At 44.8% G+C, this 26336-nt stretch overlaps 1 protein-coding gene across 8 annotated transcripts in view; it reads left to right on the forward strand.

Moving 5' to 3' along the window:
• Positions 1-26336, forward strand: part of PALM2AKAP2 (PALM2 and AKAP2 fusion) — a 450166-nt gene that overhangs the window by 99631 nt on the left and 324199 nt on the right. For all 8 annotated transcript variants that reach the window (XM_032860820.1, XM_032860821.1, XM_032860824.1 and 5 more), the window contains one exon: positions 24019-24064. In XM_032860820.1, the coding sequence (XP_032716711.1) occupies positions 24019-24064 (46 nt within the window). Of the gene's footprint in view, positions 1-24018; positions 24065-26336 lie in introns of those variants that run through there.

Consider the following 26336-nt stretch of genomic DNA (forward strand, 5'->3'; position numbering starts at 1 on the left):
AAAAAAGTTTAATAATAAATTATTCAAATGTACATTCATTCTTGAAACATTTTAAGGATGTTTACATTGAAACCAGATGCCTTCCCCCCCCCCCCCCCCCCCAGGCAGTCCCCATTTCTGTTGATTTTACAGTTCTAGTGCTCACTTCAGTTTTCTCAGTAGGGTCTTTGTTTCACTCCTGAGTAGAAAGAATGTTTCTTTTGTTTGCTTTTCTTGCCATCACTGTGGCCAGCCTCGGGAGGGAACTCCCGCCACGCTGGGATTTGGCCGGCATCCCTTCCATTTCACTCCTGGAAGTCGCACGCTCACGCGGCGGTAAATCGTTTCTGATACCCCCACGTGCTTGGGCTTTTCCTCCAGCCCGCTTCCTCTGTGTGGCTGGAATTTTGCAGCGCTTGGAGCTGCAAAATAAAGAAGTTGAGTCAGTTTGGGAAACCCACCCCATGGAGCAGGACGAAGCTAGAATTTCTAGGGACTTCCTGGCCCTTCAAAAATGTCATCCGAACCCAAAGCTTTTATGTCTAATCTGAGCTGAATCCACAGGCAAGCAAAGATCTTGAAGACTCTTATTTGTTAAAATGCCTGACCCTCTTGGCATGTGGGAGGATGGGGAGAATGGTTATTTCCAAGGGTGCCCTTGTGCTTTCTTGAGGGGTTGGCAGTTGAAGCCAAAGGGAGAAAGATCTATTTGGCCTGGTTCATCCATTCATTTCTTCATTTGTCAAAGAAGCATTTATTTACACCTGTTACATATTTCTAGGCTCTATGCTGGGTCCTGTGAGACAGCAGTGCATATCTTCTGGTGGGGGTGACAGGAGAATCCAGAAAATTGTTAATGTATCAAAAAATATGGAGGGAAATGCATAGGATAACGGGAGACCAGAGAAAGACTTTCGGTGTGGACTAGGTAGAATAAAGGCAGAGTGAGAGAAGACTTCTGGAAGGAGGTCACTTTCAAAGTGACCATGAGGTGTGCCTGGGTGGCTCAGTTGTTACGCATCTGCCTTCGGCTCAGGTCATGATCCCAGGGTCCTGGGTTTGAGCCCCGCATCAGGCTCCCTGCTTGACAGGAAGCCTGCTTCTCCCTCTCCCCTCCCCCTGGTTGTGTTCCCTCTCTCGCTATCTCTCTGTCAAGTAAATAAAATAAAATAAAAAAACAAACACAAACACCAAAGTGACCATGAGTAGCAATTAGCTGGACCAGCTTTCTCAAGCTTCCATGCACATAGTAATTATCTGGGGATCTTGTTATACTAGAGATTCTGATTCTGGATATCTGGGGTGAAGCCCAAGATTCTGGATTTCTAAGGAGCTCCCTTCCCTGACAATTTGACCCAAAATAGCACCCAACCCCACCTCTGTCCTCTCTGTCCCCTTACCCTGCTTACTTTTCTATAAAGTCCTTGCAAATAACTGATTAAATATTCATTTATTTATATATTATATGTAGGGAGAGCCCACTTGAGAAAGGAAGGGACTTCCTTGCGGTCATAAAACATAATGGTAGAGGGAACAGTAGGTTCCAGATTTCTCTCTTTTCCCCCTTGATTTATATATTTTGATTTTTATTTATTTTAAATTTTTACTTATTTTAGTGGGGGTAGTAGAGTCACATCGCTAAAATTCAAAAGGCATAAAGATCAGTACCTTAAAAGTCTTCCACACTTCCACTCCTCTGGGGTCCCAATAGACAAGTCTGTTACCATTTGCCTGCATATCTTTCCAGAGATAGTCCAAGTGTATACAAGCAAATATTCACATAGATTCTCTAAGACCACCTCCTCCCCTTCTTTAACCTGCATGTTAACCTCTGGTTCCCTATTTGCATTTTGACTTTTTGTTTCCAGTATATCTTGATGATGGCTCCTTCTCATATAAGAAGAGCTTTCTTATTCTTTCTTACAGTGAAGGCGTATTTTATTGCCTGATATAGAAAAATTCAACCCTGCTGAGAGACATGTATTTGCTATTCTGCAGTAAGTAACGTGGCATACATGTCATTTTGCACATGGGTGGCCAGAAGGATAAAATTCATGGACGTGGGACTGCTGGGTCAAAGTTATTTGTAGTTTTATTTTTTTTTAAAGATTTTATTTATTTATTTGACAGAAATCACAAGTAAGCAGAGAGGCAGGTAGAGAGAGAGACGGGGAAGCAGGCTCCTGCTGAGCAGAGACCCCAACGCAGGGCTCGATCCCAGGACCCTGAGATCATGGCCCCAGCCAAAGGCAGACGTTTAACCAACTGAGCCACCAGGTGCCTTTTGATTGGTTTGCTTTTTTTTTTTTTAACTGGATATTGGCCTTATATCTCACTAATTCATAGAAGCATATATTTAGAAAAGTTACCATTTGTGCTAATTACATTGAATTGAACATCTTTTCATATGTTTAAGAGCCCCCTGTATTTTCTCTCCTGAACTGTCTTTTCATAGTTTTCCTCCCTTTTCCTTTTGGATTATTAATGTTCTCTTCTTGATTTGTAGAGCTACTTATGAGTTATAGAACACAGTTTTTGGATCCCATTCCAACCTCTTACCTTGGCCAGGCTATCTCCTCTAATGACATCATACTTTTCCTCATTTCATGTGGTGGAAAAACATTTTATAAATGGACATGTAAAAACCAATTTCCTTGGGGCATCTGGGTGGCTCAGGGGGTTAAAGCCTCTGCCTTCAGCTCAGGTCATGATCCCAGGGTCCTGGGATCGAGCCCCACATGGGGCTCTCTGTTCAGCAGGGGGCCTCCTTTCCTTCCTCTCTCTCTGCCTGCCTCTCTGCCTACTTGTGATCTCTTTCTGTCAAATAAATAAATAAAAATCTTTAAAAAAATTTCCTAAATGCCACAAACTCAGAAAACAGCCTCAAAACTGTGACTGTTTTTTTTTAAATTGCTGGCAAATGCATCGCAACATATGAACTTTCAGAACAGAAAATGAATCAAACCTATAATAAATCTTGCAAGAAATTTGTGAACAGAAGCTACAGTCTAAGTCATTGATCACAGTTGATAAAGAAGAAAAAAAAAGTGGTTAACTACAACCTTCAGACTCAGTTTAAATGCAACCCTCTTCCATAGAGTAAGTCTTAGTGTCCTATCCCTGGATGGATGTTTCTCTTGCCTCTGAATTCCCAGAGAACTTTGCACCTCTCTGAGGAAGATTATCAAATGTCTGTTTTTGTTATAGTTAGTTTCATACAAGAGTATCCCCAAGGGCACCCTTAACTTCCTGTACTGCTTATAGATGTTTTTTTTTTTTTCTTAAAGGAAGCCTTGAAGGTCCCAAGCCACAATTTTCTTTTCTAAAGTCAGTTTTATTGAAGTATAATTTACATACAGTAAAATTCACTCTTTTCGAGTGTACAGTTCAATGAGTGCTGACGAATGTATCCAGGTGTGTAATCACCTCCAAAATCAAGATACAGAACATTTCCATCACCACCAAGTACTCCCTTGGGCCCCCTTTACCGTCTGTCACCTCTCTCCCATTCAGCCCTTGTCACTCACTGATCTGATGTTTGTCACTATAGTTCTGCCCTTTCCAGAATGTCCTATACAAGGAATCATATATTCTGCAGTTTTTTGTGTTTAGCTATTTTTACACTGAGCCACAGTACTTTGCAATTAAACACAGAGGGAACAATTTCCCCATTGCTTTGTGGAATTCAGGCTAAGTAGGCTCGCTCACCAAAATGATGTGAGTGGTTAGACAGTGGTCACAAGGAAGGAGTGAAGAGGAAATGAGAGAGAGAACAGAAATTGAGACAGAGACAGGAAAAAAGCTTAATATTTGTTATCATTTTGATTGTTTAGAAATTGTGGCTGTGAGTAGAGGAGAGCACTCTTGGCAGGCCCAGTGTTTTGCGTAATTGCCACGACAACCTTACAAATTATTATTCCCATTCTGCAGATGAGGACACCTGGGTTCATACTGTTTATGTGGTTTGTCCCCAAAAAGAACCCTAGTGACTGAAGTATAGGGACTGAACTAGCTCTGGTTTGAAAGACTTTATTTTGTGGGCTTCTCCAGGTTCTGTCTTCCCTGAAGCCTAATAAAGGAGGGGTAAAAAGAAGACCCATAAGCTCTGGATGGAAAAATTTCCCTTTACTCACCCAGAAACTCTCTCACTGTAAGCCCAGAAACTCACACTGTGCCCAGTACACAGTAGGTGTTCGTTTAAATACTATTAAATGACCGAGTAAAAGAGATCTAACTTTCTGATCCTTCTAATGCAAATACACTGATTTTTTTTCCTTTTTTTTTTTCCTCAGTAACTCACTGGGAGTTTTTCAAGTGTCCCATTTTTCTTAGTTTTTAAAAGTTTGCTTTTCTACTCGAAGTGCACATTATCTCCAACCTCCGATTTTGTTTCAGGATACATTATCTCAACACATGCCTTGAAGGAGTGTGAGCAAGTTCCAATTATCCCCTTTTGGATTATCTGTCATTTGGATGAAGGTTTATATTCATTAAAGACCACTCCAGAGGCAATATTCAGTTAATCGTTACTATGTTCTATTTCTACGCCATAAGGAGTAAAAGTCAACATGAGGCAATATGGACTTAATATGAAGACCTAGAAACAATTTAAATAAGTATTTAATATCTTAGGTATTTTTGAATACAAAATAGGCTATACAGGAAATAGTATTATAATTGAAGGAAAATCCAATCTTATGGTATTTTAAATTACTGGCAAACCAATATGGTACATGGCAAATTTCTTCCCAAACAAGATTATTGCTTTTCTACAAACAATCTGACTGCCTGAAAGCAGACGAATATGTCGGGAATCTTGACAATTTCACTTTGTGGAATGTTGCGAAATGATGTCTGAGGACAAAAGTGAACAATGTAAAACGTAGCATTCTATCCTATAAACCCTGTGCTTCCCAAAGACGTTTCCAAAATATTTCAGGGAAGTTGTCAATCCTTTGGATTTCTCATTATCTCTTTACATCATTCTATCTCCAGAATGGTTCCTCTTTTGGTCAGTGGAAATACAGTGACACCTAGGTAATAAGTCTAAGGGTCTATTTTTTATTTAAAACATTTGTCTATTTGAGATCCTGAGCCTTCCTATGAAATTTCATCTCAGGGTAGAGTAAAAGTCTATTTTATCATTCTTTAAAAGTATTTTATTTATTTACTTGAGAGAGAGAGAATGTGAGCAGGGGGAGGAGCAGAGGGAGAGACTCGCAAGCAGACTCCCTGCTGAGCACAGAGCCTGACACGGCTCAATCACCGGCCCCAGAGATCACGGCCTGAGCCAAAATCAAGAGTCAGATGCCCAACCGGCTGAACCACCCAGGCTTCCCAGTAAAAGGTTATTTTAATGCTAGACCTGTGGAATGATACTAATACCCAACTTTACATTTACTGATCGATTATGGCCACTAGCAGATTTTTCCATCCCGACCCACAGAGGAAATTGTAGGGGCTGGCAATTTCTTGAGCTAGCCATGTACGTCCTCCATATGGCAGTAACACAGCAGACTCTGTGCTTTATCGCTGGACCCAAACTGGTGTAACTCACTCCCAGCTAAATTATTACAAAGAAGCAAAAAGTACTTTCGAATGCTTTTTTTGGTCACTTGAACTCAGAGGATGAGAAATTTTACAAAGCGAAATAAGGAAACAATGCAGAGGGACTGATATTTTGCCTTGGAAGACATGGTTTTCCTACCAGCCCTTCACATGGATGCTATTCCTTCTCATTTGGCAAGGGGATGGGGAAAGGGGAGGAAAGGACCAGGGAGGCTGAGGGCAGAAACCAGTATAAACAGTGGGATTCTAGGGTCAGGAGAAGTGCCTGGGGGAGAGCTCAAAGCTGTAAGAACACACAGCCAGACCTGGCTCCGTCACTTGAATGTCTGACTCTTGCTTTCGGCTCAGGTCATGATCTCATGGGTCGTAGGATCAAGACCCATTGGGCTCTGTGCTCAGTGGGGAGTGGGCTTGAAAGTTCTCTCCTTTTGTCCTTCCCTACTGCAAACAAACAAATAAATAAGAACATGCAGCCAGAGCCAAGAGAAAGAAGGAGCCATAGAGACCACTATCCAGGAAGTCAAACAGTAGGGCCACTTTGAGGACATATTTGGGGAGAGCCAAGAAGGATTCTTTGAGAAGCAGGTGCAGGGAGCGGGACTAGAGAGGTGGACAGGTTAGCATGTCCTGGGGGGCAGTGGGTTATGGAAAACAAAGGTTGACATCAACTCAGAGGATGGAGGCACCCCAGCACCTGAAATCCCAAAGCCTTAATCCCTCCTGCCCACCCTTCTGATGCCCAGGGAATGGCCATGTTCTAGTAATTCTTTCCACCTGCTCAAGTCTGCTCCTCCCTCACCATCTCTCCCACATTAGGCCTGGGGCCCGAGGCCACAGGCTCTCCTCCCAGACTGCCTTCGAGGAAAGCCCTGCTCTGCCACCATGGGTTTTGTAACCCTGGGTAAAGCATTTATCCTTCCTGTGCCTCAATTCTCCCATACTATAGATGGGAATGCCAATACTAGAACAAACCTCATGCAATTGTTGGAAGAGAGCAAACACCATTGAAGCACTCACCCCTCCCTGCACAGAGTAAGGAGTCAATGTTAGTTACTGTGTCAATTTCCTAGGCCCAGCCTAATATATTACTCCATAATGGGAGTTGTAGAATAGTAACAATGTACTCTCTCTTGGGTCTCTAGGTCAGAAATCTGAACAGGGTCCTTTCCTTCTGGAGGCTCTGGAGGAGAGTCTGTTCCATGCCTCTCTCCTTTGTTCTTGGGGCTGCCAGATTCCGTGGTGTTCTTTGGCCTGTGGCTGCAGAGCTCCTATCTCTGCCTCTGTCTTCACATGGCCTTTCCCCCTCTGGGTCTCTGTATTCCAAATCTCCCTTTGCTTTCTCTTAAAGATATTAGTCATTGAGTTTAGGGCCTACTCTAAATCCAGGATGATCTCATTGAAAGATCCTTAACTTAATTACATCTGCCAATACCCTATTTGCAAATAAGATACCAAGGGTTAGGATTCTGAGGTATCTTTTCTGGGCTGTTCAACCCACTACAGTTGTCATGATTATTATTTTCAATTCAGAAGCTTACCATCTCTCTTCAGGACTTAAGGGAAAATAGTCTCCCTGCTTGCAGTCTTCACATGACAATCCATTCTCAATAAATAGCCCCAGTGATCTTTCCTTCCCTGCCTACACCCTTCAGTGGCTCCCCACCACCTGCAGGAGAACATGTGAGTGTGACATGCTGAGCATAGGTGTGACCTGATGCCTGCGCATGCCCCCAGTGCCATCTTCCATGTCCCTGCACCTTGCACATCCCTCTCCAAAACCAGGACTGCACTCTTTCTTGCCTCCTGGCCTTGCCCATCCTCTTTCCTCTCCTTATGTACCATTCTCCTCCCTACTGAGGATTTGTGCAAACTTCGAAGTTCAGTTCTTATTTCATCTCCTCTGAGAAACCTTCATGGGAACCACCACCACCTGCTGCCCCAGCATTCTCCCACAGGCCCCAAGAATAGGTGTTCTCCTCTTCACCCCCAATGCATCCTTGACTTATCCCTGTAACCAAACGTTATTCATTATTCTGTAAAGGCCTGTTAAGATTTTTGTTGCTCTTTGAGAGTTATACCCTACTCAACTCTACATCCCAATGTCAGTGCAGTAAAGGAAGGTGTTTAGTAGAGGATGGATGGAAGAGTGAATGAATAGATGGATGAATGTATAGGAGGATGGATGGACAGGTGACTTGATGGATGGATGGATGGAGAGATGGGTTGAGTGAGTGGATGGATGGATGAATGGTTGTGTGGATGGATGGATGGATGGATGGATGGATGGATGGATGGATAAATGGATTGGTGAGTGAATGAATGGATGGATGAATGGTTGGGTGATGGATAGACAGGTGAATGGATGGATGGATGGATGACTAATAACTGGGAAAATGAAAATGAGTCATGGATCATATGGAACCAAGGGGTAAAACCTGAACTAAAACTGGGACCATCTACAGTTAGAAGATCTGACCAGTTACTGGAGGAGGGACTGTGGCTCCTTAGGACTTATATCTGCATAGTATAAATTATGAACAACTATGTATCTGAGCAGTCCTGTACACGATACCCAAGATGACCGCTGAACAAACTCATTATAGCTCCCCAGAGTACTTGGATTCTTCTCCATTTTCAAGGTCCTAAATTAAAGAAGCCACTTTGGGAGTGGATAGAACATGGTTCTCATATCTTATACTTCTATATGAAGAAGATCGACTGGTGTACAAATCCCTAGGCCCCACCCTCAGAGATCCTGGTAAAGTCAGGGTGGGACAGGCTCAGCGATTTGTGAAGAGGTTGAAGGAGCAAATGTTGTCTCTGCAAAATCCTCCACCTATGATCTAGTTGTTTTTGTTTTTTTTAAGATTTTTAATTTATTTGACAGAGATCACAAGTAGGCAGGGGGCGGGGAAGCAGGCTCCCTGCTGAGCAGAGAGCCCGATGCAGGGCTTGATCCCAGGACCCTGAGATCATGACCTGAGCCAAAGGCAGAGGCTTAACCCACTGAGCCACCCAGGTGCCCCTGATCTTCATTTCGTAATTCTTAATCTCTGAAGTGGAAAAATATAGTGCCCCTTCCTAGGACTGCAGTGAGTGACTACAGTGATAAGAAGAGTCTGACATATGGAAGTGCTATAAAAGCACCTAGGAAGTTTGAAAACAGATCTAGAGAGAGTCGTTCTGGAGTGGGTCTCAGGGAGGGACATTATTTTAAAGCATCCCGAGTCCCCTGCACTGTGGCGTGGAGACCCAGCAGGCCCTTAACCGATGCTCCTACAACTTGAACATACACACAAATCTCCAACGGATCTTACAAAAATGGAGACTTTGATTCAGAAGGTTTCAGGCTAGCTGAGAATCTGCATTTCAGCCATGATGCCTCTGTTTCTGTCCACAGATCCCACTGTGAGGAGAAGCCCTGAGATACAGTGTACGGCTTGGTCAAGGGTTCGATGTCAACACAGGGGCCGGTTGTAGTGGAGGCCAGGTGGTTCCCTATTGCACCCAGGCCTGTCGCATGCCTCATGCCACACTCTGTCTGGAAGCTCCCCCTGTTGTCGGCTAACACGGCCAAACCCTGGGAGGAGAGGCAGGCAGTCTCTTTCTGACTTCTCTGATAAGATATGTCAAGTGAACATTCATACTGTCCCAGGAGTCCTTTCAGGAGGCATTTAAGGAAATGCCACACACTTAGCACTTAGTTCTCCAGATTTCAGAGCTCGGGGGTCATCTTTTTACCCATAAAAGGGCCATGTGTGTGTGTGTCTAACTGCTGAGCCAATTACCCTGCCCAGTGGAAATAGTATTGTTGCGTCTGTTTTTGGCACAAATGACTTGAGTCTTTTCCAAACACCATTAAATGCCAAGGGCCCTGGCCCTCGGTTCCAGGTGTAGTGACTCAGAGGTCTACTATCAAACTGGGCAAGGCGGCGGATAGAAGGTGAAAATCAGAGCCGACTAACAGCCAGAGGATGTTAATCCCCCAAGACTGCGTTGGCATCTTGCAGACTCATTGTGATTTTCATCCAAGGTTTAAGTTGTTGAGGAGGCCCTCGCTGCCTGGGTTAGGGACGGGACTCACAGCATCAGGAAATCACCCTGAAGGCAAAGCTCAGAGCATCTTCACTCACCGTGCGTGAGCTTAACCTGACGTCATCTTTTTGTTGCATGTTGATTAGGCAAAATTATGAATCATTTAAATACCTGATTACAAAGACTTGCTATTTACACAGCAAACCGATCCTTTAGATTTTCATTTCGTATTTTCTGATTCCTAAGATCTAGAGTCAATACTAATTACATCTTTTTAAAAGGCATGCATTATTTAGCATCCATATCACCAGAAAAATAAAAGCCAACACAGACCTTTCCATGTTCCCCCTTGGGTAGATATTATTGGCCTCAGGTTACTCAGTTGAGGCACTGGGAAGGTAAGTACCTTGCCTAGGGTCCCCCTCCCCCATCTGCAGAGCTGGTATTTGAGATGAGCGTCCTATTGCAGCAATGCTCTTACCCGCTGCGTTGGGCTCCTTTCATAGAAATGCTGCCGCTCAGTAAGAATGAGAGCGCTGTGCCAAGGGCTCCACATGGATTGTCTCCTTTTGCCCTCAAGACACCTGGATGGGCAAGACACTGTTACTTTCAGGTTCCAGAGGCGAAATCTCATCTTAAGAGAAATTCTCTAATTGGGTTTGAACCCAAGCGGTCATGTTCCATCTCTTCAGTCCCCTGCCACTCATCTCCTCCAGCCTGGAGTGGAGGTTTCCTGGGTCTGTCCATGGGATGGTTCCATCAGTGCTCACCTATGTTCACTCTGCTGAAGTCCTCTTGCCATGTAAGGTTCCACAGTCACAGGTTCCAGGGATCTGCACGTGGAAATCATTGGAGGCCATTATGCTGTCTACCCCCACCTTCCTTCTCTCATGTAACCCTCTAACCAGTCTCTTACTCCTATCTTCTTCCCTACCTGATGGCTGCCAGAGTGATCTTTTCAAACATAAATATATCCCTTCATAGCTTGTCCAACCTCCCCCCACCCAGGCCATGCTCTGACTGGGCCACTCTCTGGCCTCTTTGCCCATGACTGACACCTCACTTCCTCTGTCCTTGCCACACAAGTCTAGCAGCTGCTCCCAGATGCTGAGCACAGTCACGTCACATCACAGAGGCTTTCCATCTGCTGTTCACTCAGCCCGGAACAACCTTCCCTCAATATCTTCGTGGCTCTGTCACTCCATTCAGGTCTTTCTGATACAGTCACTTCTTCATCCCAATACCACTCTCTCCCCCTTAGTGTGGTTTGTTTTCTTCAGAACATTTCTGAAATTAAGTTGTAGAGTTCCTGCTTTTAATGCCTCTCTCCCTTTCCTGGAATGTAAGTGCAAAAGGGCTCTCTTGTTCTCTGCTGATCCCCACAACCTGGGACAATGCTTGGTGAGAAGTGTTTGTCCAATACATGTACCAGAAAGGAAGGTAGGAACTAAAGAAGGATGGGAGGGAGGGAAGAAGGAAGGAAGGAAGGAAAAGGATGGGAGGGAGGTGTGGGAAAAGAAAGAAAGGCATAATGGAAGAAATTTGCTTAGTTGATTGTCTTTTTTATGGTTTTTGTCTGAGGTCTTATCCTTTCCAGAGGATGATATTCCAAGTACCTCAAAAGGAAAGAAATCACTTTTACCTCTTACCTCTTTCAATTGTGTGTTATTTATAATACAGTTAAGCCTTCCCAGCCTTGAACTAGCCCCACACAGGTATGAGCTTCTGACAGTACAAGTTTATTATCTGATATTATTACATTGGCTACTCAATGACTGGAAGCTCTCTGTTGCCTCAGTGTCCTTGTCTGTAAAATGGGTATAGTAATAGTGCCGCCCTCATAGGGCTGTTATGAGGATTGCATCAATTAATGTTTGCAAAGCCCTTCAAAGGGACCCAGGGGACAGAAGAAGAGTCATGTAAATGTTTAGTAAATTTAAAAAAACACACTTTTACCCTTAAATTCAAACTATTTTCTCCAATACTTTGGTCCTACCTTTATTCAATGTAGAAAGACATTTGGGAATTTTCAGCCTTTTACTTACATCAATTTGTTTCTGCTTTCTTACAACTCAGGAAAATACTGGTTTATATCTGTGTTAAGGTAAAAAAGGCAAAAGTGTATCTGTTCCCATTTTTTCCCCACCTGTGGTCCTATTCTTATCAAATAAATGTTTCCTCTACAAACCAGGGCTGTTACAATGTTTTTTAAATAATGGGACTGAAGTTTAAGTCGTCACTTGCTCAGAGGGAACAGCAGACTGCTCTGAAGACATTGCCAAAGTATCATCCGCTAGGCTTTCCAGGGTGCTGGGGTTTGAAAATGGACGCTCATTTGCTGCTTTGCCTCACCACCTTGGAAAGGCTGCTTCCCCCTTATTAAGGAAAAGGCTGCTCCCCCTTTTTTTTGGGTTGCAACCAACCTAACAGTGTCTTTAATTCAGTGACGAACTGTTTTCCTTGGAACTCAGAGAGTCCAGTGGTTTTGGATCAAGCTTGAGTTCTTGCTGGAAGTTCCAAACTCAAAGTCCAATGACGTCACTCAGCCGTGGTGGAGGCGGGAAGGTGGGGCCAGCCTTGGAAAGTGGATTTTGAATATCGCAGGCTCTTCATCGTGGTGCCTGACGAGCGGGGCACTTAATGCTATTTGAGGGTGACATGGACAAATCAATTTATTATTCAGTTCCGGCGCGGGGTCTTGATATCTGTTTTTGTTTTGTGTTGATTGTTTCTACTGAAGATAGAAAGCAGTTCCCAGCCAATCCTGGGAGGCAAGAATAGATTGAAAGATGGCCTGCTGTATGAAGACGAAAGACAGATCTTCTCTGGGAGACCAGGTGAAGGCCACTGGCCAGAGAGAGCTGGAGATTGGGAGAGAGACAGTGCAGGTAGCTCGTGTGCTGGGAGGGGGTTCATTGGCCTGGTGCCCTTTCTCTGCCAAGAGCTGTGAGTTGGGACAAAGGAAGCCAGCTCTCAGAGCCACCAGCTGGTAGCTTGGGCTGCTGTTGTCCAGGGCAGGGGGACAGGGAAGCTGAGCAGAGTTGTCCAGACTTCTGACACTCTTGCATTAATAAGCCAGGTGACCTTCCTGGATCTTGGAGATAAATTTGCTCTCTTATCTCTCTCAATTTCTCTGATATTCTAGGTTCCAGAGCAAAGATTTTTTTTTAAAACCAGATATTCATGGGTACTCTCAGAGTATCCATGGAAGAATTCAAGAAGTTCCTGAAAGCTCAGAAATTGTATACAATGTGTTGTAGGCATGTAAATTTCCCTGGGAAAACAGTTCGTGGTTCCTACCAGATTCTCTAAAGGCTCCTCTGATCTTCCCTCCTGCAAAGCTTAGAACCATTGTTCAAGATGGTAACATAAATCACTTTAGAACACTTTGCACTTTTGTCTCCTTCAGTCTCTCATGGTATGCACAGAATTTGGCAAAGCCAAAGTGTAGCAAAAAAGTTTGCACAGTTTGGAAAGAGCTTGGATAGCCAACTCTAGTGGTAAGACTAGTCAAGGGCATTCACAAGCAGCCCTAGTCTGAAGGCCATGTAGGTGCATCTAGTGTCTGGGTCAGCTGTGAGCTCCTGTAACATATTATCATCGAGAGGGTGCTTAAACAGCAAACATTTTTCCTTCCAGTTCTGGAGGCTGAAGTCAGGAGATCAGGGTGCAGGCAGATTGGGTTCTTAGTGAAGAACCTCTTCCTGGTTTGCAGAGGGCTGTCTTCTCACTGTGTCCTCATATGGTGGAGAGAGGAAAGCAAAATCTCGAGTGTCTTCTAAGGACACTAATCCTAATACGAGGGTACCACTGTCATGCCCTAATTACTTCCCAAAACCCCCATCGCCATCACATTGGTGATCCGGATTTCCACATATGAATTTTGGAGGGACACAGACCTGCCGTCTCTAGTCCCTGGTGCTGGGCCGAACAACTCAGGAGCCTTCACTCAAACACAAGCACATCTCTATAAAACACAGCCAGAGTGATAGAGATCTCAGTGAATCAATAAGATTGTGCTCATAAGAATAATAGAGTTTTCACTGACCAGGGACAATATGCCAGGAGCTTTGGATACATTACTTTATTTGATTATCACAATAATCTCATAGAGTGCATAATAGTATCTTTTCCATTCTACAGATAAAGTAACATAAGCTCAAATATGTCAAATAAATTTCTCAAGGTCATTAGGTCCTAGAATTGGGATTTAAGGCCAGGTTTGTCCAACCCATGGTTCCTCTCAACTTAAGTAGCAGTGTTACATCCCAACAACCATTGTGGCAGCCTGAGGAATGCTGATTAGTCTAAGGTCTCCTTCAGGGTCTGAGTTTATGATTTTTAAAGTTAACTGAAAGAGTGACAAGTCAAGCGATCAATTTGTAAGTCACACACTATGTTTGGAATTGGGAGGGAGAACCAATTTTCCTTCCCAAAGGGACCGCCAGGCATCCCCTGAGGGGCTGGGATTTCTGAAACTTGGTGGAGCTAACAAGAGGAGACATGGACAGTTAGAAAAGCGAGGGGGAGGCTACATTCCAGACATAGCATATGGTATGAGAAAGCACCAAATTTGGAGTGGGACAAACAGATGAAGAAGGTGTCAAGTTCTCCGGGGAGGAGTAGAGGAGAGCAGAAGCTACACACAGAGTAACGTTTTGACAAGATGCTGGGGGTGACTTAGCTTAGTCTCAAATGAAGAAGAACCATCCCACAACCCGAGGAGCCTCTCCTGCCCCGTCCTAACAAAGGGGAGTTTCCGCAGATGAAAGGGACCAAGTCCCAGATGGAAGCCGACTGCCTGTTCTATAGGCAAATCTTCACTTCTAGCAGAGAACTCTCCATTCATAGGAAAACTTATCTCTATTGCAATGACTTGTCCACTTGCAAAAGATGACCTAGCAAGAGTTTGGCTTAGCGGCGAGGGAAAGGTAAGGAATTACAGGAGGAGAGGTAGTAGTTGAGTGGGAAGAAGAGAAATAATGGACTGATGGGAAGCAGCTGGGTCCCAGCGGGGCCAGAATGATCTTTTCTCAGTTATAGGTACACCGGACTTAATGCAACACAGCTCACAAATGCAACATCCCCCCCTCCTCCCCCTCCCCTGACCCCAAGGAAGCTGCCCCAGGAAAGGAAAATAACTGGAATGACACCACAATGGAAAGCAAGCTCAACTTTGCATCAGAAGTGGCCCTGCCAGCCTCCCCACTACTTTCCCCCCTTGGGGACAGACACCACCTTCAGTGGTGGAGAGCGGCTGAGTGTCCACTTCCCCAAGGGCTGGACCAGAAACATGAGCTCTGGGGAGTCAGGGAGCTGCTTTTCCGGACACACAAGATCTGACGTCTTGCTGGTGCTCACACCCTTCTCAGAAATGAAGGGCACATCTGCTCTCCTGAAAACATGTCCCTTTGTCAAGCCAGCACCGGCTCTGTCCTCCGAGCCTGCAGAGGAGCTATCTTCCCTCTTCTGGAGCTCCCCCAGGGCCCCTGGCTCCCAGTCAAGCAGCCGCCTCTGTGTGGGCTCTTTTTCCACCAAGTATGCCTTCCCCTCTAGTGGGATAAATTTAGCTCTGAATGAATGCGGAAAGGAGAGCACATTCATGTAAACACAGATCAAGTAGCTTTCAAATACAGGTTTGACACAGACACAATCGGCAAAAAAAGATCCAAGTTCCTCCATCTCCTTCTCTCCTGCTTCTCTCTGCTTTTGCCGTCTTGCCCTCAGAGCCCTGTACCTTTTTCTGCATTTAGTGAAGTGAATTAAATATGTAGACCAGACTATGGCTGTTTGTCTTCAGACTGGAGAAAGCAGGATCACTTGAGGAATTGAGGAGCATCTGGAAGTCAAAGGGAGCCCTAGATGGTGTTGGTAATTTTCATTTATCGGTCTGATTGTCTTAGAAGCCCATCAGAAACTGGGAAGCCTCTTTTGTCTTCTGCATTAGGAGAGTCTTTTCTCCCAGTGGGCCGAGCCCCTGGCTACTACAGAATGTTGCACAGGCCTGCAAACATTTCCCTGCTGACCCGTCATTATGTCCCTAAGTTCTTAACTTTGAAGTCACCCCTTTTGGTGTTGTCCTTCCCACTCACAGAGCATTAATAGTTCTCAGAACACTTTCTCATTCATGAGTTCCTTTATTCTTACAAGAACCTTGTGAGGGAGTTAGTGATCCCCTTTCCCTGTTTAAAAACAGAAAGCCTCAGCTAAGAGCAGTTACGTGACTTATTTGAGGTTATACAGTAAGTGGCGGAGTTAGGATTAAGAGCTAAGATTGACACTTGGTCTTAGGCTCTTTCCATTCTACCTTGAGCAGCTTTGGGGAAAGGTAGCTTGTCCAGGAGGCCCAATCTGGGAGAGTTACATTTAGTAAACATTTGCTAGTGTATGGATGGTGGGTAAAGGGTGGGTAGACGGGATTGAGACCCCAGATGTTCCAAAGGGCTCAGCATCCGAAGGCAGTAGGAGCTGAAGCCAGGCTTTCCAATTTCATTACTCATTCTCCAAATAGGAGGGCACGTAGGGCTGGTGTGATGGGCCATTTGTCCCTTCACTGCCAACCCCGTAGGACATCTCACTCTCCTGTCAGCAGTGCTGACTTGCAGAATGTGTACAGCATTATCGAATCATGGCTAACAATGAAAGTGTCAATGACCGTGCCGCAAACAGGGATTCCAAGCTGACAGGGCACATCGCGCTCATTGTGCTAAGGCCAACGAGATTGGCCCCTAAGCTCTCTGAGAAGCCAATGACCCCGTTGTGTCTATCGGCATTACATAACCAGATAGGCCTTCCCAAAGACTTTTTCACTTTGTAGCTAATTCATCCCCAACCTAGAACCAACTCCATGAAGGAGCATACTTAATAGGCAGGCAAGTAGCTCTCCAGACATTCCGAAATCAAGCCTGTTTTCCATCCTTCCCTAGAATGCCATCCATCTCTTCTCAAGCATTCCCTTCTCACTCTTATTTATAATTATTAAATGGACTCACTCCAGAAGATAAGACTGTAGGTGTCTATGAATCATGAAAAAGAGAGTCTGGTAATGAAATTTCTAAACAATAAATGATGCAGAGCAGGATCCTCCATTTTAAAGGATGAGGAAAGAGAAGTACCTACTAATGTGAGGAATTTTAAGAATAACTATAGTTCACTCTCTTTCTCAAAGAAAAAAAAAAAGCCTACATAAAAGAGTAGATAAAATCCAGTCACTCACTTGGCCTGGTTTATGACCTTTTTAATGAGGCAACAGTTAGGCTGAGCAATTAGGACCTACCATTTCTGGAGCAGCTACTGTGGCCACTCTTGAGCATTTTATACTTGATCTCCTGATTTCTCAGGACATCCTCATGATAGCCCCATGAAGTTAGAGTTATTCTCCCCCAATTAAAGATGAAGAAAATGTGGACCAAGGAATTAAAAAAATGCAGCTGGTTAGTCTCACTTCTTGTCCATAGAGCTCTTGTCTCTTTTCCATGTCACACCCACCTACCGCTTCCTAATCGTACTTTCCAAAACTTTTTTCAGTAACAAGATTATTAGGAACCGACATATGAATATCAAGCAAAGCAAATGTAAAAATGATCCCTAACTACCCTGCTCTAATTCCCATACACTCTCCTCCTACCCCCTCATTTCCTCTGATAATACACATCGTCAGTCAGTTGACATTGCCAAAGCTAACCAAGAGAAAAGGAAACCATCAAAATGAAATGCTAATGTTCATTTCTGGATGTATTTCCAGCTGCTGATTTTGAAGCTACTATGTAGACAGCCTAGTCAATAGATAGATACTTTAAGTGCCATCCAGCTAGTCCTGGTTGGATCTGTTTTTTAACTTCTCTTTTTTGCCCCACAGTGACTCTCTGGACGGATCTATCATTTGAATCCCACAGGGAAACACAGCACATACTTGAAATCCCAACTTTCCCAAATTGTTTGCAACCAAAGAAGCCAAAAGCCTCCAACCACTATTCCCCTCCTTTTGATTCCATCACATATGTTTTGAATGACCGCTTATTCTAGAAGACCCTAAAAGGCAAAACAGAGCTCATACGAGTACAAACATTTTGGAGGCCCTGGGCATTCCTTTTAAAATTACTTTTGTCAAGAGAAAGCTTCAGGTTACTCTGAAATTTCACACTCCTAGCTGCTGCTTAGTAAGACTTTAACTGTTACTCGCTCAAGGGGTCTTGGCAAGTCATTTGCCTCTCAGTTTACAGAGCTCCTGCTGTCCCCACAGGGGAGTGGGCTCTGACCATCTGTGGTTCCCAAAAGACTCATGCTCTAAAGTATACTCTGAAACTTTTATTAATAAAACATTTATTTTGCAAATCTGGCATTCAGTACTCTCCCCATATAATGCTTTGCCATGCAGCATCTATCAGAAAAACCATTTAACAGTACGGGCAGTGCTTATGCAACACAATTTAATGTCCCAGCAAGAACTAGTGATTTGTTGCACACATTATGCACCATTGTAATAGATCTTTCCAGATTTTAAATGTGTGGAGGGCAGAAGGTCACTAATATTAGCACTAGACTACGAATTCTTTGTAATACCAAGCCATAGCCTAATGTCTTGTATAGAATAGCTATACAATAAAAATTTATGAAAGAAATGACATAATTTGTGTTAAAAATGTCTGTGTTTGTAATGGATTCAATGATTTTCAAATGCTAAAATTTAGAGAGCTGAAGGGAAGAGTGCTGGAAGAGAAGAAAATGTTTCCCCTCGGCTCTTTGGTGAGCACGGGCCATTCATTTTACAAGCCTTCCTGTTTCATTTAGTGTTCTTGGTCATGAGAAACAGACATTGATTCTAGTTGATAGGGGCAGAGAAGGCATGAACTCAAAGTGTATTCACAGAATAGCCGAGAAGACTAGAGAAGGAGGCTTGGACAATGGGCAGGACCAACGGTGAGCTACCAGCCTGAAAGAATTTTTGGATGCTGTGCCTTCAGGATCCTTGGCAGGTGCTCATGCCTGACTGAGCCCAGATTGCATGCCATATTGTAGCTTCTAGGGGATCTGGGGAAGCAAGTGTCTGGCATTTCCCAGCTTCTATGATAAGAGGTGGCTCTGACTGTCACTATGGTTTGTAATATGGGAATTCCCCAAAGATGGAAAGGGTTTCACAAATTGGGCAACCAAAAAATATGAAAGAATCTGTTACACCTCCCCCTGGACAAAGCCCCAAGGTTCAGCATTCTGAATCTCTTCCCTCCTTTGACTTTTTGCCATATCTGGTTTGGCAATCCTCAGCACTGACTAAAGATACAACCACTGTGTTCATGGGCCTCAGGTAGTTAAAAACCACTGAGGAAGTACACACAATTGGTCAGGGGTCTTTTGTCTGTTCCTAGTAAACTCAGTCCAATGGTTCCAAAAACCCATCCCTAACCCCTACCTCACCCCATAGGAATTTATTTCTGTATAGAGAAATGTGTTCCATGGAAATTCTGATGCAGACTTTTGGGTGGGAACCATGTCTTAATTCTGTCCATTTCCCACAGCTTCTTTACAAACCATTTCTGTTTTTTTGAAGTCCCCCACCCCCATCCCATTAATCTCAACCAATGATTCTTAGGTGGGAAAATGAGGCTACTTGATGCATACTCACTTTTCTCTCCGTCAACTCAAAATTTCTTCTTGTCTCTACCCATTTCATCCTCCTGCCCTGCTTAATTTCTCCTTCTTTCCAAGGCTAACCTGGCCACCAGTGCTCATGGGCGAATCTGAGACTTAATACTTATCTTCTCTTTTGACTGTGTCTTTGGCCTCACTTTCCTGATGTCAAAATTCTCTTCATTCCAGAAACATTTCAAGTCTTGTCTGACTTAACGACTTTTCAGCTGGACCCTGCCTCCCATAAACCACCTTCCCATTCCTCCAACCACCTTCATCTTTCACATCCAAAGTTCAGAAAGGAGTGGTCTATAATCATGAATCCTTCCCCCTCCACTTTTCATTCATTCTCAACTCCCTGTAATCACTTCCAGGCTGACTCCCTGCCACCGCCCCCAAACTGCTCTCCCAATGTCACATCTGGCTTCCTGACTGCCCAGGCCAGTGGCCCCTTCTTAGTCTGTATCCTTCTTGATCTCTCAGAAGCATCTGACAATTTTGAAAAACCCTTTCCTCTTCGTGTGGCATTTGATACAAACATACCTCCTGATTTTTCCTTCTACTTCTCAGATGATACTTTCTTAGACTCCTTTGTTAGGCTTTCTCTTTTTCTTGTTCTGTTTTCCCTATCTGGCCATTCTTGTGTCTTTCACTATAACCTCAACATAGATGACACTTAGAGATGTGTCCCCAAACCTGATTCTTCTGTGTTGTGATTCAGAGCTTTCCAATTGATCATTTCCAGTGGGTGCCCAGGCTCTTCTCCCACCCCATCTCCCTTCCATGATTCCTTTCTTTTTATAAAATTTAAATTCAATTAATTAACATATAGTATATTATCAGTTTCAGAGGTAGAGTTCAGTGATTCATAAGTCTTATATACTACCCAGTGCTCATTACGTTACACACCCCCTCTTAATGTCCATCACCCAGTTACCCCATTCTTCCCACTCCTCTCCCCTCCAGCAACTCTCAGTTTGTTTCCTATGATTAAGAGTCTCTTATGATTTATTTCCCTCTCTGATTTCATCTTGTTTTATTTTTTCCTCCCTTTCCCTATGATCCTGTTTGTTTCATAAACTCCACATATGAGTGAGATCATATGATAATTGTCTTTCTCTGATTGACTTATTTTGCTTAGCCTAATACCCTCTAGTTCCATCAATGTCATTACAAATGGCAAGATTTCATTTGTTTTGATGGCTGAGTAACATTCCATTGTATATGTATATCATATCCATTCATCTGTCCATAGTTTGACTATTATGGACATTGCTGCTATAAACATAGGGGTGCAGGTGCCCCTTCGGATCACTACATTTATATCTTTAGGGTAAATACCCAGTGGTGCGATTGCTGGGTCGTAGGGTAGCTCTATTTTCAACTTTTTAAAAAATTTTTTAATTTTTTAATAAACATATAATATATTATTAGCCCCAGGGGTACAGCTCTGTGAATCGCCAGGTTTACACACTTCACAGCACTCACTGTAGCACATACCCTCCCCCATGTCCATAACCCCACCCCCCTCTCCCAAACCCCCTCCCCCCAGCAACCCTCTGTTTTGTGAGATTAAGAGTCTCTTATGGTTTGTCTCCCTCCTGATCCCATCTTGTTTCATTTATTCTTTTCCTACCCCTCAAAACCCCCCGCATTGCATCTCTACTTCCTCATATCAGGGAGATCATATGACAGATAGTTGTCTTTCTCTGACTGACTTATTTCACTAAGCATAATACCCTCTAGTTCCATCCCTGTCGTCGCAAATGGCAAGATTTCATTTCTTTTGATGGTTGCATAGTATTCCATTATATATATATACCACATATTCTTTATCCATTCATCTGTTGATGGACATCTAGGTTCTTTCCATAGTTTGGCTATTGTGGACATTGCTGCTATAAACATTCGGGTGCACGTGCCCCTTCGGATCACTAAGTTTGTACCTTTAGGGTAAATACCCAGTAGTGCATTGCTGGGTCGTAAGGTAGCTCTATTTTCAACTTTTTGAGGAACCTCCGTGATGTTTTCCAGAGTCCTTGCACCAGCCTGCATTCCCACCAACAGTGTAGGAGGGTTCACCTTTCTCCGCATCCTCGCCATCATCTGTCATTTCCTAACTTGTTAATTTTAGCCATTCTGACTGCTGTGAGGCGGTATCTCATTGTAGTTTTGATTTGTATTTCCCTGATGCCGAGTGATGTGGAGCACTTTTTCATGTGTCTTTTGGCCATCTGGATGTCTTCTTTGCAAAAATGTCTGTTCATGTCTTCTGTCCATTTCTTGATTGGATTCTTTGTTCTTTGGGTGTTGAGTTTGATAAGTTCTTTATAGATTTTTGGATACTAGCCCTTTACTGATAAGACATTTGCAAATATCTTCTCCCATTCCATGACTCCTTTGAAAAAAAATTTTTTTATGGTAAAATATACATGGCATGAAACTTACCACTTAAAAAAAACTTTTAAGTGTACAGTTCAGTGACATTAAGTCCATTTACACTATGCTCCTCTATTCCCTTTTAATATCTATATAGTTTGGGGCAAGGGAGGACCATTTCTTATTCATTACCTGTTTATTCCGGGGGCCTGCCCTACCTCCGTTATCACTGGCTGAGCCTGGTGCTGAGTGGTGAGGAGCATGAGCTCTGGAAGTCTGACCTGAGTTTAAGTCTCAGCGTTATGACTCTGGCTGGGACTGTCAGCCTCACGGGTCTCACTTTTCTCATCTTGTTATTCTCTCCTATTGTTGAGTACACAGTCAGTCTGCCAAAGCAATGACAGCTTGGTTTATTTGTGAGCAAACACCCTGCAAAGAACTTAACCTGCGGGAGCTAGTGCTGGAAGTTAAGAGAAAATGAAGTGTTTGAAGAAAGTGATAGATCTTGGAGCACCTGGGTGGCTCAGTCATTAAGCGTCTGCCTTCAGCTCGGGTCCTGATCCCAGGGTCCTGGGATCGAGCCCCGCGTTGGGCTCCCTGCTCTGTGGGAAGCCTGCTTCTCGTCCTCCCACTCCCCCTGCTTGTGTTACCTCTCTTGCTGTGTCTCTCTCTGTCAAATAAATAAATAAAATCTTAAAAAAAGAGAGAAAGGAAGGAAGGAAAGAAGGAAGAAAGTGATAGATCTTCGGCAGAAAATAGACTTTCTGGATAAATTGGAGTGGGATGTTGACTCGAGCATTGGCTTGGATTTATGACACAAATAACTCCACCTACACCCCTTATGAAAAGGAAGAGAAAACAATCATCAGTAAAGCTGTTTTGGTGATGACTTCAGTGTTCCGGCAGAGTAGTAATTGCTCATCAAATGGCAGGTAGAACCTCTGTGAAAGTTGAAAAAGCAATTTAGTTGAATTGCAAGAATTTGCCCAGGAAAGAGGTGATTTGGGGAAATTCGAAGTGCATACCTTTAAAAAAGCCTTTCAAGTCCTGCATTTAGAGAATCATCAAGGGTCTAAAGAGGTAGGATTGTTTTGTTTCATTTATTTCAGTGTTTATTATTTCATTTTATGGAGGAAAGTTTACTTGTGAGTGTGCTGAAGGTTAAGAGGTATTTTGTTTGTATTTAGCATTTATTTCCTTTTGGACTTGGTCTTATCCATCTCTCACATTCAGCCCAGGGCTGGTCACAAAAGATGCACTTTAGTATGGTTTAAAGGAATAGTGAAGTATGTTAGTGACCTGATTTTGCTTTTCCTTTCAGAGCCTGTGTAGAGAAGTAAAGACTCTGAGAGAGTTTCAGCCCAAAATGTCACAGGATAATGATAGAAACAGCTTGCCCTTTACAAAGCACCTTTATATATTTTATCTCATTAATCACGGACGACATTCCAGTTTTCAGATGAGGAAACTGAGGTTCAGAGTGGGTAGGCAAGTTGCCGGCATTTTCATTGCTGATTTGTCAAGCCCCACCTAGCCCAGCGCCAGAGACTACAAACTCTCTGTTTTCTTTCTGAGCCGCATTTGGCCTACAGAGAGGTGGGTGGCCAGTGTTGAACTATATACCCTGGCCGCGGCCCACGTGACCTCTGAGCACCCTGTCATCTAAGGCATGTGGGCGAGGCAGCCCTTCCCTAATGGAAATGTCCCCACGTGGAGCCCAAGCATCTGGCATAAGCTAGAAGGCGGCCAGAACACTCGGCGGCCACAGCCCGCACGTCACAGCACGTGCTTGGGGCCCGCTTTCTGCCAGAGGCCCCTCTGCTGGCTGGCACTGGCGCCACCTTGCCCTGCTCAGACTCCAGAGAGCGCCCGTCCACCCCGGAGCCAGCCCTGCGCCCCAGCCGCTCGCCCTGCGCCCGCGCCCCAGGTGCCCACCGCACGCGCGCGCCCCGTCGGCGCCTGGGGACCCCAACTCCCCCGCGGCGACAGCCCGGCGTCTCCTGGCCGCCTAGAGCCACTGGAGCGGGGGCGGTGGCCTCAGGTCCCCCACACCCCAGGGGCGGAGCGAGGCGCCGAGACGTCAGGGCGGAGGACCAGCGCGGGGCGGGCGCGCCCTCCCGGCGGCTGCCGGTGGCCCACGTCCCCGACTGGCGCGGCGGTCCGCGGCCGGGAGCTGCAGTTAGCAGCGGCGCTGGGGCGCATCCAGGCGGCTGGGCGGGCGGGGGCCGGAGGCGGAGCCGGGGCGAGCCAGTCCAGAGCACAGCTCTACCCGCCACCCCCCCACACCCCAAGCGGACCCCTGGCCGCGCCTCGGCTCTCCCCTGAGCTTCTAGCGCAGCCCCCCGGGGTACCCATACATTTCCTTAGGTTGACTACAACGTGTGTTTTGTTTTTCTTTCTTTTTTCCCCTCCCCGTGTGCCCTTCTCCAGGATGGCAGAGGCGGAGTTGCACAAGGAAAGGCTGCAAGCCATAGCAGTAAGTCCACTTTCATTTTATTTTCTTGCTCTATTGTCTGGGATGGAAGGGGACCCCGAGTGTTTCGGGGCCATCGACATGTCAGCACAGTAGCCGCCGGGCATGTGTTTGGGGAATAAAAATCTGTCAAGGCTCAGCTACGCTGCTTTTTCTTTTAGACGTCTGTGGATAGAAACCCCCAGGGCGCGCTTTGGGCTGGGGATTTGAATGTGGAAGACTGGCTTAGAAATAAGATGCTTGCTACTGGGCTTTGGGAAAAGACCAGACGCATGGGGGTGGGGATGGGGCGATTCTTGGAATATCAAGTCACCCAGTGATCCGTCCTACTCTGACTGCATACACTGGAGAAGCAAGAAAACGGCGACCAGAACAGTGGCTGCCACCCTTCCTGAGGAAGCTCTTTGGTCTCCTAAGTGGGAAACCAGCAGTCAGCCCCTAGGCCAGCCCCGCGGTAAAGCCTCCTCCCTGAAACCCGGGGTGTTCATTTTCCCTGTTCTCTCTGATACTGACAAGGACATTGGCACAAGCCTCCATCCTGGAGGTGGTCTGGGAACTACTTAGAGCATCTGGGTCCTGGGCATAATATTCCAAGAGAGCATCCTTCTTCCCCGGGGTGGACAATCTGAAACCTATTTTCAGCATACGGAGGAGCAACCAGTTTTGGCAAAGTTTACATGCACTTTCGGAAAAGTGTACCCTTGTGCATCTCGAGTGAAAAAAGAGAACTTTCTGGGACTGTGTAGATTTGAGCAATCTTGCCCCAGTGTTGCCAGCGATCCACAGATGTGGTATTTTTACTGGAGCCACCGCAGCTGGATTATATATCTCCTTTGCAGATGAGGGAATGATTACTGCTGCTGTATGAAATATTAACAATTAAAAGAGGTCTGTTCACATATTGGCCTAAAAGAATCTCTAGACGTTCTTCTACCCAAGTACCTTTTTTTTTTTGTCCAAGAGTTCTCTGGAAACACATATAAATCTGTCGGAGAAATCGTGTGTAATGCTTTGGAATCGAAGTCTATTAAAGTGTTTTCAAAATCTTTGTGGACAGATTCTTCATGGGGAAAATGCACACAGGCCCTTTTTTTTTTTTTTAAAAAAAGAATCATTTGATATGGTTCCCAGGGTACTGGGACCGTCTTTACCAACATCTTCAAATTTTAAATGTCTTGGAGACTTGACCACTGAAGTGAGAGGGACATTTGCCGGCAGTGTTGAAATGCTATGTTTTTTTGTTTGTTTGTTTGTTTGTTTGTTTTTGGTTTATTGGACAATCTTTGAACTTGGTCCTTCAGAACTTAGGAAGGCTGTTTTGTTGTTGTTTTGGTTGTTGTTGTTGTTTTCTCTTTTCCCTTTCCCTCTGTGCATGTATATTTGGATGGTTAATGAAGTTGTTTTACGGTTTCTAAAGCTAGTGGCAAGGCAGTGTGGCCAGTGTGTCATGTCAAACTTGGTAAGAATGGAGATATTCACTTACTCGTGCCATGTAGCTGCTGGGTGTTTTATGTAAACTGAATAATGGGCGGCTTTAACCGCCCCGGAGTGGCCGCTCCAGAGGAGGGTCAGTGGCTCCTGGCCTGGGTGAGGGTTTCCAACAGTTGTCACATTTTCTGCCTTTGCATGAGCAGCTTTCCTGGATGCCTGAGGAACAGCTGAGCCTAATGAAAGGACTTGCTCTCTGAACCGGGAGGCAGTAGCAGCTAACGCTGGGGCCACCCCTTTCCCAAGGGGCTTGGGTAATCCCGGGAGGGACCCGGTGGATTTTCAAGAAAGACTGTGCCAGTCTTTTCGGAATTCTCTTGAGTGTATGATAACGTTTAAAGACAAATACTTGTGCCTGTTCCTTTGTGGAATTGAGTTCGCCCTGGACCCGGGAAGATGCCGATGATTCTCGTGAATGTATTAGCTTCAATTAACACATGTGTTGTCATTGGTTTGGATACACTAACTGTGTGTGTGTGTGTGTGTGTGTGTGTGTGTGTGTGTGTGAGGGACACAGGGAGAGACTTAAGAAATGAGAGAGGTCAGCGGGTCTTGGCGACCGTATCAGTAAATAGTTCTATGCTATGCTTTGGCCTAGGGCACAGTCTCCAAATTTGGCAAATGCTCCCTCTCTCTTTCGCTTTCCTAGAGTTCTCAGGGGACTGTCAGGAGGAAGGTCCCAAGCCTTCCTCTAGAGCCTAGCACTCCTGCAGTATGTCAGGAAATGAGAAAGAGAACGAGCACAAGTCCCTACCTCTTCACCAGCCTGGGCTTCTCCCTAAGCGGC

Source organism: Lontra canadensis, unplaced genomic scaffold (assembly GCF_010015895.1).
Source record: "Lontra canadensis isolate GAN:19392208 unplaced genomic scaffold, GSC_riverotter_1.0 scaffold19, whole genome shotgun sequence".
Lineage (NCBI taxonomy): Eukaryota > Metazoa > Chordata > Mammalia > Carnivora > Mustelidae > Lontra > Lontra canadensis.